This window comes from Canis aureus, chromosome 18, assembly GCF_053574225.1.
Source record: "Canis aureus isolate CA01 chromosome 18, VMU_Caureus_v.1.0, whole genome shotgun sequence".
Classification (NCBI taxonomy): domain Eukaryota; kingdom Metazoa; phylum Chordata; class Mammalia; order Carnivora; family Canidae; genus Canis; species Canis aureus.
The window spans coordinates 44,520,051-44,539,285 of NC_135628.1; the positions used below are offsets into that span (position 1 = coordinate 44,520,051).

General features: G+C 39.4%; 1 protein-coding gene across 10 annotated transcripts in view; it reads right to left on the bottom strand.

Moving 5' to 3' along the window:
* Positions 1–19,235, bottom strand: part of CDK14 (cyclin dependent kinase 14) — a 721,053-nt gene that overhangs the window by 454,083 nt on the left and 247,735 nt on the right. Inside the window, exon 1 of one of the 10 annotated variants that reach the window (XM_077857034.1) lies at positions 3,314–3,440. The exons of 8 other annotated variants lie outside the window; for them this stretch is intronic. In XM_077857034.1, coding sequence (XP_077713160.1) covers positions 3,314–3,382 — 69 coding nt within the window. In that variant the 5' untranslated portion in view covers positions 3,383–3,440. Of the gene's footprint in view, positions 1–2,920; positions 3,063–3,313; positions 3,441–19,235 lie in introns of those variants that run through there. One more of the 10 variants, XM_077857031.1, reaches the window with a different exon arrangement.

Here is a 19,235-nt window from a genome sequence, read left to right on the forward strand (position 1 = left end):
TCTGGTACCTGCTACAACAGAGATGAAGCCTGAAAACATGCTAAGTGAAATTAACCAAACATAAAAGGATAAATGTTGTATGATTCCATTTGATGAGGTACCTAGAATTGGCAAATTCAGAGGCACAGAAAGTAGACTAGAGATTACCAGGGACCAGGGGGAGGGAAACTGGGGAGTTATTATTTAATGGGTATAGAGTTTTTCTGTTTGGATGATGGAAAAAAAAATTCTGGAAATGGATAGTAGTGTTGGTAGCAGTACTTTGTGAAAGTACTTATTGGCAATGAATTGTACACTTAAAAATGGTCGAGTATGGTATGTATATTATATATATATACCAAAATTAAAAAATGAAAAAAAATCAGAGCATACAGTACCTGTATTGTGATTGCCCCAAATGAAAGAAACCTGCTCCAAAATTTCTCCTGGAAATATCTTAAAAAGAAGTACAGTACATGGAAAGATCCATGTGGACAGGCACCTGATCTTTTTGACTTAACTGTTACAAAGCATTTACACTGTTACACAGTGGCTCTCCATAAGTGTTTGTTTAATAAATAAATGATTAGGGGATCCCTGGGTGGCGCAGCGGTTTGGCGCCTGCCTTTGGCCCAGGGCGCGATCCTGGAGACCCGGGATCGAATCCCACGTCGGGCTCCCGGTGCATGGAGCCTGCTTCTCCTTCTGCCTATGTCTCTGCCTCTCTCTCTCTCTCTGTGTGACTATCATAAATAAATAAAAATTAAAAATAAATAAAAATTAAAAATAAATAAATAAATAAATAAATAAATAAATAAATGATTAAAAGGAAATAGAAGGAGTCTCCTAAGGAGAAAATATAATATTTAAAAAGTATCAAATTTACTTATTCATAAGAAAGAATATTCCAGAGCATATTCCAGAGAAAAACCCCAGTGCTACTCCATCTAAGCCCCTTCAGGGAAGGGGGTATATATATTACTGCATTGTACTTCCTCACAGTAGGTCTTTACAATGTCTTACACATAGTAGATGGCTAATAAATGTTTGCAGAATGAGGAATTACAAAAGTGTATGACTGTGGGTCACCTGGATGGTTTAGTCAGTTAAGTGTCTGCCTACAGCTCAGGTTAGGATTTCGGGGTCCCGGGGTAGAGCCCCAGCTGGGTTTCCTGCTCAGAGGAATCTGCTTCTTACTCTCCCTCTGCCAATGCCCTGCTTATGAGTGCTCTCTCTCTCTCTCATATAAATAAATGAAATCTTTTTTTTAAAAAGTGTATGATTGTAAAATCAATGTCCTATAACTATTCCACACTTCCCCTTTTTAAAAACTACTTTTTGCAAATGTACAATTCCTTCTGTCACAGGGCAAAAAAATAAACCTCACAGCTTATACAAAGTAAAGGTGAAAATATAAATAGCTAGAACATATCACTCTCAGAAAACAACAACACAGAGTTGTTCTGAACAGAAAAAAGTTTCTTTCAGAAAAAGAACTACTGAAGTATGGAAAAGAAGAGCTAATAATTCATGTTAACTTTTTAGGAAGTAATAAATGATAAAAAATAACAGAAAACTTGGATTTTCTTTGGAAGAAAATCCAAATATTCATTCCTAAAAATCAATGCCTCATATTTATAATCAATAGTTAGGTAAATATAGAAGGATATTTCAGGCTCCTAAGTGCCCCCCACCAGTGAAAAATTTCTCTCACTTGTCTATCAAGAAATCAGGTGATCTTTTTTAAAAATACTAATGTCATAAAATCATACACAACTGACTTATGGCCAACATGCTACAGCAAGTTACTGATGATTTTCTCAACTGATAATCACTATCTACATCATTTATATTCTACATGATTTTCTGAGTTAAAGTATATATAAGCAGAATATTTTTAAAGCAAAAAAACAAATGCTGTCACCCTTAACTTCAGCACCTATATAGTAGATGGATCCTAAGAAATCCACCAGGACCATGTAATATAGTCTCACTTTGAACAATATTAAAACATGTTCTGCAACTTCGACTGTCCTCCACCTCCCAAAACTGTGTGTCAATTAACAAAGGAAATAGAAATTCAACCCCTGTAGATATCAAGGTTTATATTCTGTGTCTCAACTGTTATCATCAGCACAAGCAGGTAAGCATCATTTTGGAGCAGCCTGTCTGCTAGCCCAGTCCTTCAAGTATGCAGGGGTTCTCCATTAGCATCCAAAATGCTAACCATCCACTATTAGAGCCAGCACTTCAGGCAGAACCGCATGAAGGATTATGATTTCTATACATGAAAGCATAACCACTACAGGTGTAATGATGCAAAATACCAGCACACTGACCTCTGCCAGGCAGCACAGATGTAAAGAAGGTACATTTCTGTGCTCTAGAAGGGAAGGGGTGGAACAAGCAAAGAGGAAGCCCAGATCCCTAATATATTAGAGATGCTTATTCCAGTAAGGTCCAATCCAGCTAATTCATGGATATCAGTTTACCCAAATGAAAGAAGTGGTCTCCCGTCCTTCACTGGCTTGATTCAGAGGGCATTCAGCCAAGCAAAGCCGGGTAAAACAATCTGTAAGATCTCTTTAAGCTGTAATAAATAAGACTAGTTTCGGAAGAAATAACACTCAGCTATAGCAAAGAAGCACAGACGCTAAACCTTTTCCTCATCTTATCACTGCTCCTGGTGTTTACAAACTACAAGCAGTAGCCTTGGGAACCTCAAGAGACTCTCCATGAGTAACCTCCTGTCGGATCCCTAATTTAAATACCCCCTTGATCAATCTGTGATGTTTCTGGCAGTTAAATAGAAGGGGGTGAGTGAAATGACATGCATAAAATGAATCCTTTTCAAGTTGTAAATGAGTGAGTCAGGATTCAGACTTGCCGAGATGCTCCAAATTAAAATCTCTGCTCTAATTTTAAGCATGCTCCGTCTTACCGTTTTGCTGTTGTCTCTCTCAGGCTCGATTCACCTGGAACTCTTTAACATGTCTCTAGTAATGTGTTTGCACCAGGCCAGGCTCATACAGCAACTGAATTCACATCTTTCTGCACTAGCAAGCTGAAATGGTACGGCCGTACTACAACCAAGAAAGGGGGAAGCAAAAGCAAAAAAAAAAAAAAAAACACCACACACACACACGAGAAAAAAAACACACCAGAAATCACCTAAGAGAAACTAATCTCAGTGGAACAAGACCAAAAATAGTTCAGAAGAATACAAAGGACATTCTAACATTCAGTATCAATAGCTTTAACAGTTCGTTTTTTCCTCCCCCCAAAAAAAATCTAGGTTTTTTTTTTTTTTTTCCTCCAAACACGATGGACTTGCCTGTGGAGTTCCCAGGAAGGCAGAGTAACCAGGCTCTGCAGCAGCATTGCAGCCAAAGTAACCGTGCATATGCTGTCCAGGCAATTCACAACACACTGTCTCTTCAGAAAGATATTGATTTGCAATGCAGGGCTGCTTCAAAAGAATACAGAATGGGAGCCAAACAGCTAATGGTGATTGCAAAGGAGGAAAAACATTTAATCAAGGGGATGCACCTCATCATACTCAATTCAATTTTTTTAAAGGCACTGGAGGAAGCCAGTAAGTATCCTGAGTGACAACCCCATTAAACAATCTGAGGTCCTATGGAAGGCCAATGATGGCTACCACCATTCGTGCTGCAAAAGCCACTAAAATACTTAAATGTGTCTATGTGTTTATATTTTTCATATGCAAATGGGGCATAATGAGATCTCTAAAATAACCATGCACCAAATAAATGAGGATAAAAATGCACAGGTGTAGTAGCACTTAAAAGAACCAAAGTGATAAAATACATACTTACAAGCCTATAGAATTCTTGATTAGAGGGGTTAGAGCTTATACCACTTTCAAAAGTAACATGCCAGCACAAACCAGATCTCACAATCCTTAGGTTAATTATGTCAAGTCATACCACACAGTGCTGGGTGCTGGGTGGCAAGGAAGAATGCCAAAAGGCTACTCATAGCGACCCCTACAGGACATTGGTTAAGTTACACCTTGTCTTTCTTGCAAGTACTTCCATCCTCATAAAACAGAACCACAAAAGGATATAAATTAAGACACAAGGATACAACTGAAAACTATTTTAGGCAAGAAATTTTAAAAGTCAAGCATGAAATATGATCTCACAGATATTTACATAATTAAGAGATTAAAGTACAATAGGAGGTAACTACTCTATCAATGGTGAGCAGCCAATATTCTCATAGCCCACAGGACTGGGTGGACTTAAAATTAGAAAGCTCAGAGGAAAGTGTTTTCCCTTCATATCCTAATTGGTTCAAAGATATCTCCCAGGAGCGCCTGGGTGGCTCAGTCGGTTAAACATCTGCTTTTGGCTCAGATCATGATCTCAGGGTCCTGGGATTGAGCCCCGCACTGGGACTTCCTGCTCAGCAGGGAGTCTGCTTCTACCTCTGCCTCTGCACCACCCAACCCCCACCTCGACTCGTATGCTCTATCTCAAATAAATACATAAAACTTAAAAAAAAAAAAAGAAGAAGAAGAAGAAGTGTTATCTTCAGTCACTTCATCCAAATAGTTTCTATATCTTTTTTCCTATAGAGTTGGCAGATAAGGGCATATATGGTGTTCATGGTCATGAAGTTATCTTGTAAAAAACTTCACACAATCAGGTTTCCCATTTATTTTTTTCATGGATTCATCCAATAAAGATGCGCTGATGCACCCAGCAATGTGAACAGTCATGTTCTCTGCATTCAAGGAACCCAGGGAGTGATTAAAACTAAAGCAAGTGATTGTAATAGACCAAAATGTGTTTTGAGAGCACTTAGTTGGCTAAAGAAGCCTTCACTGGGGAGGCAGCATAAAGCGGAGTCTTCCAGGCACTGGCCAGGAGGAGGACAAAAGGAGCAGAGGCCTGAAACTGAAAGCTGTCGAGAAAAAGCACCCAGCGCTGAATAGACGGGTGGCAGCTGTGAAGGCGGAGGGAAAGATGGCTCAATGCCAGAGCATAACAGACCTGTAAGCCGCGTTAAGAAGTTGGGGATTTTATCCTACAGGAAGCTGCCATTTAATCCAACAGGAAAGCACTAAAGGACTGCAAGCAGAATAGCAGCTGGATGGGATTTTTCATTTTGCCACAGGGTAATGGTGTAGAATGGATTAGAGGGGTGCGGGAGGGGACCTGGGGAGGCTACTTGGGAGATGAATGGTTTAGTCAAAGCCCTGAACTAAAGCAATAAAAATGGAGATGGCAGAGCCTGAGTGGCCCAGTCAGTAGGACTCTTGGTTTTGACTTGGGTCATGATCTCAGAGTTATGGGATTGAGCCCGGCATCAGCGTGGAGTCTGCTTGTCCCTCTCCCTCGGCCCCTCCTCACCCCCTCCTCCCCCCACTGCTGCTCTCACTCTCTCTCAAATAAATGAATAAAATCTTAAAAGAAAATGGAGATAGAAAGATAAAAGAGGTGAGAGACATTCAATCTGAGTCACTTGCTGCATGACTAGAAAGGAGATCTAATGGAAAGGGAAAATCCAAGCATGGCCCTGAATTCTGTATAATTAAGTGAAAGGTGGACTCATAAACCAAAGGAATAGATACAGGAAGAACAAAAGCTTGAAAAGGAAGGAAAGAAGAATTATCACGAATTCAATTTTTGCATGTTGAGTTTTAGATATCTTTGGAATATCCAAGCGGCCATGGTAAGTAGGCAACTATACAAGGGTCTGGAGCTGCAAAAAGTGGTCAGAAGCTCAGTTACCTGTCTTAGGTTATGGTTTCCTAGAAATAGAGCTCAGCAAGGATTCTTGTTCACCTAATTTACTGAGGACATGTTCTCAGAGAAAAAGAGTGAGAAGACAGGACAAGGAGGATGAGGGAAAGCAAGAAGAGTGGCCTCAGAGGAAAAAAACCACAACCAACATTAGCCCACTTGAAGCAAGAGGGCCATGCGTACCCCTGGTGGACTGGTCATCATTGACTGAGGCCTGGAGAGGAAGTGCTTCTGTGGGCACCCACTGGCCAAGCAGATCTAAGCAGGGAACCCTGAGCATTCACCACTCTCTGCTTCAGCCAAAATGGACCAGTTTTCTTTTGCTCAGAGCTAATTCCTGCCTCAGAAATCCATCTGTGTGGCTCTTGCTGCCTAGAATGTTCTTCCTCAGATAATCTTGGCCGATGCCTTCTCATTACTCAGTTGGATTTCAGTAAGTTCCTCCTCAGAGTTGTTCCCTGGCTTCCCTCTTCTGCTGTTGCTCCTTCCTCCCCATCACCATGTACCGTGTTTGCTGCAATGTATTTATTTGTCTTCTGCCCCTACTAGCATGTAAATGGCTCCAGAGCATGGATTCTACTGATTTGCTCTCTGCATTCCCCAGTCCCTAGGATAGCACTCAGTACCTGTTGAATAAATAAATTAGGAAGAGCTCCTGCTGATGACCGTTGTTCAAATTCTGTGGGCTCCCAAAGAGTGGGAATAGATGGGGACCTTGAAGAATGTATGGGAAGAATGAGTAGGGGAAATACAGCATCAACTTACATACACAGCAGGTACACAAGTTTGGCCTTAAAGCAGAAGTGAAAAAACAGAGGCTAAAAGGCAAAGCTACAGGAAACTAATCATTATGTTCATGTCATACAGGAATCACAATCCACTGCTATTAAAACTGTCTTTATTTTAGGTCATTGAGATATATCTGAAACTACACCACAGAAGAACAATAAAAGATTTTTTTTTTTAAAGAAAGGCCTATTTACAAAAGTCTTTCATAAAAACATCATCCTGATAGATATAAAGGAAAAGATAAGAAAGACAACTGATGGATAAAAATGCTAGAATCTGACCTCTATCTGCTTAGGTCATTTTTGCAGGAAAACAAAAATTGATCCCTTGCAGTGTCTGCCTTTATATGTGGGTTTGTTTTTTTTTAAATGAAAAAAGTTATCGTGCACCTCCCTGACTTTTCAAATGAATTATAATAAACACAGTCTAATCTTCAACTGATGACTGGGTCAATTGTGAACAGCAGTGACAGTCATCAGGGTTTAACCGAGAGTATGCAGGACCACTGGCTCCTAATCTCAAGACCTGACATCCATGTGCTCCTCTGCATCATTTTTATGGTTTATTTTCCCTTTCCTTCACACTTTCCTTCTTAAGGCTTGAAATGTGCCACCTCGTCCTGACACCACCACACTCTTCTTAGTCTTGCCACAAGCTTCTTTAACCATCCCTGTGCTTGGGCGACTAGACAAAGAAGCTTATTAGAACACTGTGAATAGAGGTTTGTGCAAATGCAAGAATAGGGAAATGCAAAGCAGAGCTAGGAACTTTCTCCTGAATGGAGAAATATTAGCCTAGTCACCTCCCCTCGGCCCCACAACCACCAGCTGTACCCTATAGGTTCTGTGGTACTTCTTACCTGGGTGGAAAGTCTTGTTTCCTATCAGCCAACCTGGAGCCATCTCTAACATATGAAGCTGCCAGATGCCTGACTTTCACATAAGTAGAGTCTAATAGATTAACTCCCCCCCATAAAAAAAGAACCTAGACAAAAGAAATAAGGGATAGAGAAACCTTACCCTCTTTTTTTTAACCAAAAAAAGAAAAAAATAAATAAGGAAGTAAGGTTAGGAAAGGGGTAAGAGAAAAGTCTACTTTATGCATATAAATCTAATACAATAAATCCATCTTATGAATTAATTTCAATAAACCTTTAAGTCTGGGGCAGCCCAGGTGGCTCAATGGTTTAGCGCTGCCTTCAGCCCAGGGGATGATCCTGGAGACCCGGGATCAAGTCCCACATCGGGCTTCCTGCATGGAGCCTGCTTCTCCCTCTGCCTGTGTCTCTGCCTCTCTCTCTCTCTCTCTCTCTCTCTCTCTGTCTCTCATGAATAAATAAATAAAATATTTAATAAATAAATAAATAAACCTTTAAGTCTAAAGGAGGAGAAGATACTTTGAAAAGTGATAGAGAAAAGATAGAAACTGACCCCCCCCCCAAAAAAAAGGCTGAATCTCAAATTATTATAGATACAGGTAACCCTAGCAATTTCTATTGCAAATTTTTACAGTGAAATGTTCATGTTATGGTTGACTTAAAAATGCTCACAAGGTTTTAGTAAACGTAAACCTTTATTTTTAATAAATCCTAGAAATTCTAGGACTTAATTCTTCTCCACTAATGCTAGTCATTGCTTAGACTTCCATATATTCAGAGAAACATTATTTATCTAAAATGTGTTCTCAGGGCACCTAAGTGGCTCAGTTGGTTAAGCATCTGCCTTCAGCTTAGGTCATGATCCAGGGGGTCCTGGGATCGAGTCCCACATCCTTATCCCTTCTTCTCCCTTATCCTTCCCCCCTGCTCATGATCTCTCTCTCTCTCATACATGCTCTCTCTCTCTTTCAAATAAATAAAATATTTTAAAATAAGAAATAAATATTTTCTCAATACCAAAAATATCCATGTATCATTCATGGCATTTCACAAAACTTTAGGATTTTCTTCTTAATATTTACACAACTTTGAGTATGTTCTGAGTAGTATGTTTTTCTAGAGGGAAAAAAATGAACTAATTTTATCAGTAAATATAACAAATACTAATTCTATCACAACCCAGTAAACTTGTTCCTAAAAAATGTTGCATTCTGTTAAATTGCACCCTAAGGGACGCCTGGGTGGCTCAGGGGTTGAGTGTCTGCCTTCAGCTCAGGGCATGATCCCAGGATCCAGGACTGAGTCCCACATCAGGCTCCCTGCGACAAGCTTGCTTCTCCCTCTGCTAATGTCTCTGCCTCTGTGTGTGTGTGTGTCTCTCACGAATAAATAAGTAAATCTTTTTTATAAAATTGCACTCTAAAAACATGAGGGCTCATAGGGAAATAAGATTGAGAGTAGACCATTCAAAATCCATGTGTCCAGAGCACTAACAAAAAGAAAATAGTCCTAACACACACACATAAACACACACACACACACACACACACACACATAAACACACACACAAAGGCCACATCTTTATCTCTGCCTTCAGGTCTTGCATACAATAGATGCTCTATATTTGTTTCTTGGCTAGAGATAAATCCTATGCTGGTCATCGTGAACTACAGAAAATATGTCCAGGTGAGAAAAGTTCAGTTATGAACTTCATCTAGGTTGGAAATTAAGAGCCCAAAAACAGAGCTATAGCAAGGAAACTAGATTATGTTTGTCAAAAAGCAGCATAGTAGGCTGATTATCATACATCTAGTAACAGAAATAGGTGGGTACATATCACAGACCTTATTTTTGCCTCTTTTAAAAATGTGATGTCTGATCATAGTTCTGCTTCTAACCAAGGGTTCAGTCTACCCCTTTTTAGGGAACAATCTTCCTCCTACCTATATGTTGTATTTCCGTGCCATGTTCTTCAATTACACGCCATAACAACTTGTCTATATCTCAGTCTTTGCTTCTCAGTTAAATTTCTAATCCTTGGCACATAAGATTTTTGCATTAAAACATACATTACATGGTTTCTATATACATATCTATACACATTTATGTATTTATTATTTATTCAAGTAACATATAAAATGCTGAGGTATTCACATGGCCTAGTGCGGTTTTCCCATTCACATCCTTGCAAAAACACAACTGGATTTTTGATGTGGTGCCATGTCCCAAGTATGTGAAATTCAGCAAGAGACTCAGGTGTAAAAGTGATCTTACTATGACCATATTCACAAAATAACAGTATCAGAGAGTTCCAAATGTGTAGCACTAATATGATCTTGGAAATGTGAATTAAATTATAAGACTTCAGTGGCAGACACAAAATCCTCAGATAGAAGCAAGAAGAAAGGCAAAAAGCATTGAGAAAAGATGTGAGGATTTTCTCTCTTCCTGATGTCAGGATTCCAGTATGGAGAGAATCTACAAATCCAGGACTATCAAAAAGCTTCTTAAGGAATTAAATCTTTTTTTAAAAAACTTACTTAACTTTTTTATGCTAACTATGAAAAGGGAAGAAAAAGTTTTCTAGTTCAGGGTTATAAGTCAGCTGTATTGCCTTTAGAAACTTTAAACCAGCTTTCTAAAATTCTACTTAGAAAATCAAGAAAATCCCAAAGGAAGAAAATTTGTTTAAATGAGCCTGTCAAAGAGACATACAGAAACAATTTTAAATTACCTTGACATGTTTTAATCTAGAAATTCCCTGCCACTGATCTAGTATATAGTTTAAAATATTAAAATAAAAAGGATTTATTAACTATCTATGGGGGATCCCTGGGTGGGGCATCGGTTTGGCGCCTGCCTTTGGCTCAGGGCGCGATCCTGGAGACCCGGGATCAAATCCCACATCAGACTCCCGGTGCATGGAGCCTGCTTCTCCCTCTGCCTGTGTCTCTGCCTCTCTCTCTGTGTGTGTCTCTCTCTGTGACTATCATAAATAAAGAAGGAAATTTAAAAAAAAAAAAGGATTTATTAAATAATTTTCTTCCTTTGTCTCACTCTATACCCCTAAAAAATAAAATAGGAAGCAGCGCCATGGAAAAGAATGGGTAACAATGCTATACATTCAACAAGAAGCATGATAACAAAAAGATAACCAACTGAAGAAACTCACAATTGAAATTAAAATACGTGCTCCAATGTAATTTAATTAACTTTCCTTTGGCCAATGTCTTGGTATTTGCCTTTTCAAGTTAATGCTGGTAATAACTTAGACACTCTGAAACCACATGTTGACCATCCTCAAAGAATAGAAAGCAAACCAAAGTAATCATTTGTCTAAGGAAGGGCTATCATATGATCATATAACCAGTCCTATCTCACTAGTGTAACAGAGAATGAAGTTTAAGGCAAAAAGGCATGAGTAACAGGGATGCTAACAGCTCTGAAATGCATTTACTTCTACATTCCTTCCATACCCAGTGAAACACTAAGAACAGCAGCACTCAAAAACTGGTTGAATCCTCACTGCCACTTGTCGAATGTTTTACTTGAATGGTTATGTAAATAAGCTGGTTCCTGGGGTGGTTCCTCCCCTGACACCATCTACTGCAATCTAGGGAGGGCTGCATCCTGTCCAGCACCAGACCAGCGATCCAACTTAGGCCAGTTGTTCTCTGGGACTTTTCCAAACCAGAGCTCAACTGGACCCCACCCTTTTACTCCTGGTGGTGGCAAAGCAGGAGTATCAGCTGAGAAGCTACCAGTGTCAGTGTCTCAAGTCCTACAGAGAAGCCAGACTGAAATCCCAAAATTAACAAGGAGATGAGGTCAAGAAATGAGGGCAAGAGACGGACGGCAGTGATGACATGACATCCCTGGTCCCAGCCGCCGAGGTTCTTGGCACTGCCTGGTTGGCTGACTTTTTAAAATGCAGTTGTTCAGTCCTTGCTTCTATCCTGTCACACTAACCTCACCATAAATCCTATTTTTAACTCTAACCCCTTCGAGTTGATGTTCAGTTCCTTGTAACCAATAGTGCTAGCGCATGTGGAAATACATGCACAAAAGGATGGGCAGCTACAGCACAGCAATGCCAGAACTGTGGCTAAAGAACTTAATAGACACATTGCTTTAAACTCCAAGAAAAGGAGATCAGAGGTTGATGTCAACTCATAGGACCATCGGAAAGGATGGGTTTAATAGCAGCCAAATGTTTTTATAAGGCTACTTCACATACCTACAGTACATACTGGTATTTCTATAAATTTGTACTAAATTATCATACATATTAAACTTTTAAATTTATTCTTTTAATTTACAGGGGAAGTTGTATAGCTGCCATGAGACATGGAGCATTACCTATTAGTTATCTGCACCTGTAGAAAGCTTAAATACTTGGACCAATTGATTTAATCAGGCATACAAGTTGCTGTGATAGCACATATTCAAATTTGAGGGACAATACATAAATGATACTAAACTGATGTGGCTTGCAGAGACTCTTCATAAACTGCTGGTAAATATCACCACCCATATGCAGCTAAGAAATGTCAGTGGAATTGTAAAAGGGAAATCAGTTTGTTACACCGACCCTGGACTTTAAAGGCTTTCTGGCCATGAAGTTGAAAGAGGGTTATTAAAAATTAAACAAGTAACAGCAAGGGAATTTTAGAAAAAGTCACAAAAATACACTGGGGACGTGTGGAGTATGTAAAGAAGATACTGAGTAAACGATATTTTCTGTATTTCATTACTAAAGGGTTTTTTTCATGTTCTATTCATTTACCAATCATTTATTGAGCTTCGTATGAGAAGTACTATCAGGGGTATAGGGATAAATGAGACACAACTGCTGTCCTCACAGACACATAAGTATACAAGTATAACACAAGAAATAATTGCCACTGAAAATATAAAAGAAAATACTATAGGAACTAAGAATGAGAGAAGCCTCATAGATAAAGCAAAACTGGCAGATTTTTACTTTAGGTACTTAAGCTCTGAACACTAGAGTCACAAAGAATTCAATAGGTAAGATGTTGGGTGAAAATATATATCCCAAAACTAGCAATGATCATCCTTAGCACAAGACTTGTTATCTCTATCTCGATGTAATTTGATAATTTAACAAAGAACCTTTGTAATATCATAGGAGCACAGCCTAGAAGAGTTGAATGACTTCCACGATTTGAACCCCCACGAACAATGGTTCTTTTCTCGCCTTTGGTGGAAGATTATTTGGAGGAACTCCAGGGACTCCGAGTACACTGCCTGCCCATCTGGTTCAAAGATGTGGTTTTTCCTAGTAATCCACAATGCAGACAACCAAAGTCTTTTTCCATATTCCTTAAGGAAAACTTAGTTTTGAGAATTGTTGCAACAGCTAGTCATGGGCAACTTGGAGACCATCTTTAGCTCTCATTCCTCTCCCCAGTATTGATTCTAATTTAGGGAAGGTAATGTTTTACTTCTCACAATACAAAGGCCAAACATTATTAACTCGGTTTTATCCATCCTCCACTGAAGCATCACATTCCCTACCTAATCGTCATTTCTCCCAACCATTCAAAGAAACTTCAACTCATATAGAAGTTCACATTAAAAAACAAGCAAACAATTCATACTTTCTGGCTGACCCCATCATAACCAGTTCCTACTATGGGCACAAAGTTAAACTGCAACCCCAGGAAGACCACCTGACTTTAAGGAACCCCAACTGGGTGAAGATCTGGGTTCAGATATTTCCTTTCCACCAACATTCAAGTTAGAACCCTAAGATAAAGCAGGCTTGAGGAGAAAAGAGACATCACAGATGAAACCATATAGACAAGTAGGCTGAAGCACGAACTTCAACATAAGCTCAGATGCAGAACAGCTAACTGGAAAAGATTGTGAGCTCAAGAATCAGACAAACTGGGGGATCCCTGGGTGACTCAGCAGTTTAGTGCCTGCCTTTGGCCCAGGGCATGATCCTGGAGTCCCGGGATCCAGTCCCACATCAGGCTCCCTGCGTGGAGCCTGCTTCTCCCTCTGCCTGTGTCTCTGCCTCTTTCTCTCTCTGTGTGTGTCTCTCATGAATAAATAAAATCTTTAAAAAAAAAATCAGACAAGCTGAATGCCTGGGTGACTGTCTGTCTGTTAAGCATCTGCCTTCAGCTTAGGTCAGGATCCCAGGGTCCTGGGATCAAGTCTGGCATCAGGCTCCCTGCTCTGCTTCTCCCTCTTCCTCTGCCTGCCACTCCCCCTGCTTGTGCGCTCTCTCTCTCTCTCTCTCTGTCAAATAAATAAATAAAACCTTTTTAAAAATTAACTTAAAAAAAAGAATCTGACAAACCTGGGTTCCTGACCTTAGGGAAGATACCTAACACATGGGGCTAATAATAATAATGATGATGATGGTGATGATGCAATACCTTAGAGGCTTTTTATGATGCTAACTGGTGTCTAAACTGCACAGAACAGTGTTCAGGAAAATAAAGGCTTTTACAACCCAGTGATAAGCATGATGCATACTGAGGAGAGTTCAGCAGTAAGCCTTTAGGCACCTCAGATACATTTGGGGCTCACACTTCTGCATGAGGTCTGCTACTAGTCTGGGTTCTCTTGGCTAAGGCCAGCCTGGGCACTTCCTGCTGCAGCAGCCATGGGCCATTAGGCTCATTTTCTCAGTCACTCTTTATGTCCATCAATTCCTATTGATTCTTCTCCAGTATCTGTATTTCTATTTCTATTTCTATTTCTATTGCATTTGCAATTGCACTGTACTAATCCATTAAATTCAACTACTTTTTTAACAGCTATATGTACTACCCTACAACCCTTCTTGGTATTTCCTTTGGCTAAGGGTAGAAGGAGCTATATATAGTTCTCTATGAGTTTTAATGAGAAAGCTTAGCTTACTCTGATTCCTCTCCCTTCTTCCTCACTGGCCCCCTCTCTGGACTTTCTTCCTCTTCTATCTATCATGTTTCTCCATTATAACTACAAAGTTGCAGCTTAAGAGTCAAGTTAAAACTGAGAACCCATGGTTACATAATGAAACTTCAAAGACAAGGTTTATTGAACAGATTAGAAAGATAGCAAGAGATTTTACCACCATCAGAATACACAAGGGAAATTTAGTGCATATCGAATGCTAGAAGAGGTAAACTTTACATTTACCAACAGGAAAATCAGCCACAAAATGTATTCATACCTGGCTGCTACTGGAAACTCTCTGGACAAGAGAAAATTAGAAAATAAAAACTCATCAAGAATCAATTTTGCCAGAAGCAACCCAATAAACAGTTCTAAATTGGCATGCACACATTTCCAAAAGAATTGGGGGTGTTTTAAGATAATCAATGCCAATCAGGAAGCAAGATTCTGTCTTCTGAGACGGCACTAAACACAATGTTCTATCTGATCAAAGAAGGAATAAAATTCTGAGGCACCAGCTTTCAGAACATACACAAATAATTTGCTTTCTTATTAAAATTAAAATCTATGATGATATCTATGCAGAAGCAGAGTCACATGTGCTAAACCTCAATCATCATCTTGCTCTTTCCCCTCATTTGCCAAAATATTTTACTTCTGTGTGCAAGTAGCATTAGGTAATATAATTAAGAAGTTTTCTTTTAATAGTAGGTAAGACAGGGGCGCCTGGGTGGCTCAGTCGGTTTAGCATTTGCCTTCAGCTCAGGGCATGATCCCAGGGTCCCGGGATCAAGCCTCACATCAGGGCCCCTTCTCAGCAAGGAGTCTGCCTCTCTCTTTCCCCCTACCACTCCCCACTGCCCATGCTCACATGCACACATTCTTTCTCTCTCAAATAATTAATAAAATCTTTTAATACTTTTTTAAAAATAGTAGATAAGATAATTTATAGGTAGACTCCATTATTGTGCTGACATTACAATTAGCATGAAATTAAATCAAGAATATAAACACTAATAAAAAGTAATTGCTATGAGAACAGTGAATACAAGCACAAGTGAAAATACCACCACCACAGGACTCTCAAAACATAGCCTTCTCCAACATACGCCCCCTACAAACTGAAAGTATAAGGTGAGCATGTAATTGTGTGGACAGTAAATTTTAACTAAAACTAACCCTACCTATCAGGACAAGCATCAAGTAGCATGTATTAACTAATTTTCTTCAAGTATTATTTAAGAACTTTTTTTAACAATTGGCCTATCCATCCAACATCTTTTATTGGGAAAATGTTTGATTCTTTCAACTCCATTTAGATATTTTAAAAGAATTGGAATACTGTAACTGCATCTAATACCTTTTATCAAGAAAATGTTTGATTCTTTTAATTCCATTTAGATATTCTAAAAGAACTGGAATTCTGTAACTGCCATCAATTTTGCTTCAGATATACAAGTCCTCTCAAAAATTTTTACTCTGAAATTATTGCTAGGTTTAGAGAAGGATCTCACACAGTGCAGTTCACCTTCGTATCAGTTCAAAGACACCATCTAACACCTGAGAGTTAAAAGAAAGTACATTGTAACTGCACCAAAATCTGATACCTTACAGAATGATTTTTAATAGCATAGAGAATGTAATAAACCCTATCTCTTTCAATGACAATTTTCTCATGTTTATAGGGACTATAAATATTACAGTTAAGAATTGCTTCAGGGAAAGTATGTCTTATTTTACAAAAAAGAGAGAGGAATGAAACTCTTATTCCCAAAGTTATCTTCTACCTTAGATTTGCCTTGATCCTGCAACCCTTCCTAGCTATAAGCTTCATTACTCTGTTCCCCTTTAGACAAAATCCTTCAAAAAGAATAGTTAACCCCAATTAGCTCTGCTGCTTCTCTTGCTTTCATTCTTCTGCTTTAAAAAAAAAAAAGAAAAAAGAAAAAAAAAACAAGAAACAGATATAACTGACACATGGCACTGTTTTAGTTTTGGTTTGTAAAATAATGATTTAACACATGTATTTATTGCAAAATGATAGCCACATTATCAGTCACAGCAATGATTTTTTGACAGCAAAGAGTAAAGACAACAAAAGCAAAAAATTCCTTAAATTCATTTCAATCAGACCTCTGTTCTCTCCACTCCACCCATGGTCAGCAGCGGCTTCCACATCCCAATTCCAATGGGTAATTCCCAGACCTCACCTGGACCTCTCAGCAACAACCAGCATAACTGATCTCCTCCTTCCTGTAACTTTCTTCACTTGGGCTCCATGGCTAGGTTTCTTCCTGTCTCATTGTCTCTGCTTCTCAAGTCTCCTTTGCTGGAGGTTCCTTTTCTTTCCAGCTTCCAAAGATGGTGGTATCCCAAGATTTGGATTTGGATCTATTTTCATCTGTCTCTATTTCCTCCTTAGGGGATCTTAAATGTCATGGTTTAAACCTCATCAATACACTGAGAGTTCCCAAACTGATATCTCTAGACCCTAACTTTCCCTTATCCCCAGACCCACAGAGTCAACTGTTTATATGACAATTCCTTTTGGATATCTAATATGAATCTCAAACTTACCAGGTCCAAAACCAAATTCCTGATGTCATACTCTGCCAACCCCAAAATTCTACATCTCAATAAATGTAATGTAATGACTCTATCATTAATATACTCGATTTTCCCTAGTCAAAAACCTGAGAATGCTCAGTTGCTCTCTCTGATATCCTATATACAATCCAACAGCTAGTTCTCTTGGTGCTATTTTCAGAACATATTCTAAATCCATCCACTTCCCAGCACCTCCATGGCTTCCACCCTAGTTTAAAGCCACCATGTATCTCTGGATGATCAAAACCGCCTTCTAATTTATCTCTCTGCTGCTACTCTTTTGTTCTTCCCCCCTGCCGTAGTCTATACACAACCACCAGGATTGTAAAACATATCACTGTCCTGCTCAAAACCCAACAATTTCTAACCTAGAATAAAATGCTACCTCCTAACCATGACCTGCAAGGGGCTACTTTTCTGACCCTCTCACCAGTCCCCTTGTTCATGATTCCCCAGCCACCTGAAGCTCTTCCCTGTTTCTTAAGAACATGAAGCCCCTCTAAACCTCAAGACCATTGTACTCTCTCCCTCCAGATAGTCTCCTACTTTGTTCCCTCCTTTCTTTCAGATCTGCACTCAAATGTCCCTCTCTCAGACATACTTTCCCTGACTACTTTATTAACACTTCCTCTCATGTGTTTCTTTCCCCTTCCCTTGCTTTGCTTTGTATCCCTTGCACTTCTTCCCAACCACTATACTTCTGTTTATTACCCGACTGTCATCCCCACTAAAGTCAACCTTTCCTGGTGGAAGGAATTTCTCTGTCTTGCTTACTCTTCAATCTCTAGGGTCAAACAACAGTGCCTAACAAATAAGTGCTCAATAAATATTCACTGGATAAATACATGAATCATCATTTCTATAATCTTACTCACTGCTTATTGGTATAGACAATATATATCTTGTTTATTACTTTAATACAGATGGTATAACACCAAAAAAGGAGTCATTAAATATTTTCCAAGTTATACTTTTACAGCCTTGTAATGTTAGCTAGGGGATGTTTACACAGAGAGAGTGGCAGGGGCACAACAGGTGAGGTAGAAAATACTGTAACATATTTCCAGGGATACAATGAGCTCCCTTACTGGAAATCCGAGGTGCACTGGGGAAAAAGGAGGCAGGATGGGTGACAGGTAAAGCTGGGGATGAAACTGAAAGCAGACAAACTACGAAGAGTCTTGTGTGTCCACCTGACTTTCAGGTGTTATCCTGTGGGCAACAGGAGTCATAGGCAGAAAAACAGAAGTTTCATTTGGGAAAAATTACTCTGGTCACATAAAATTATATAAACCCACATAACCAGGTCTCTTCTTGGTTGGAGTAGCAACTTTATTGCTCAAAGTCTGCATAGAAATAAGATACACCACACCAGTCTTTTTTGGGGGAGGGAGGAGTAGATTACTTTTTCTAATTTATTCATTTGAGAGAAAGAGTGGGAGCAAGAGCACCAGCACGGGGGCGGGGCAGTGCAAGGGAGAGGGAGAAGCAGACTCCCCGCTGAGCAAGGAGCTCTATCCCAAGACCCTGAGATCATGACCTGAGGCACCCAGGTTCCCCCAAGCCACACCAGTCTTTTTCTTTTAAAGATTTTATTTATTTATTTATTCATGAGAGACACAGAGAGAGGGGCAGAGATATAGGCAGAGGGAGAAGCAAGTTCCCTGCAAGGAGCCTAATGCAGGATTCAATCCCAGGATCCCAGAATCACAAACTGAGTCAAAGGCAGACACTCAACCACTGAGCCACCCAGGCGCCCCATGCCATAATCTTAAATGATTATTTAACCCCTCATCATTCGCACCTAAAAAGTATTCATAGTTTCTTGCTCACAAACTTTTAATGAATTTTTTCAATGAAACATTTCTCAGTACATTTATACCTTTCACTAATTTTCCCAATGAAACATTACTCAGCAGGGTCCTATTTGAATATTTTCAACTTTTAATCAATTAGCTCTTCAAGAACATTTACATGACAGTCTTTAATTAATGCACACAGATTCTCACATATGCACAGTAAATCAGTTAACTTACTCATAATACTGAACGTTAATACTGATTGGGTGGTGAAATATTCAACAAGAAAATTCAATTATTTTTTTAATTAGTAAAAAATTGACATCTGATCACATGCCAGAATAGTCTAGAATTCAAATCAGTTGGTCCAGACAAGAGGTATATTAAGGGCAGCCCAGGTGGCTCAGCGGTTTAGCGCAGCCTTCAGCCCAGGGCCTGATCCTAGAGACCGGGGATCAAATCCCGCATCAGGCTTCCTGCATGGAGCCTGCT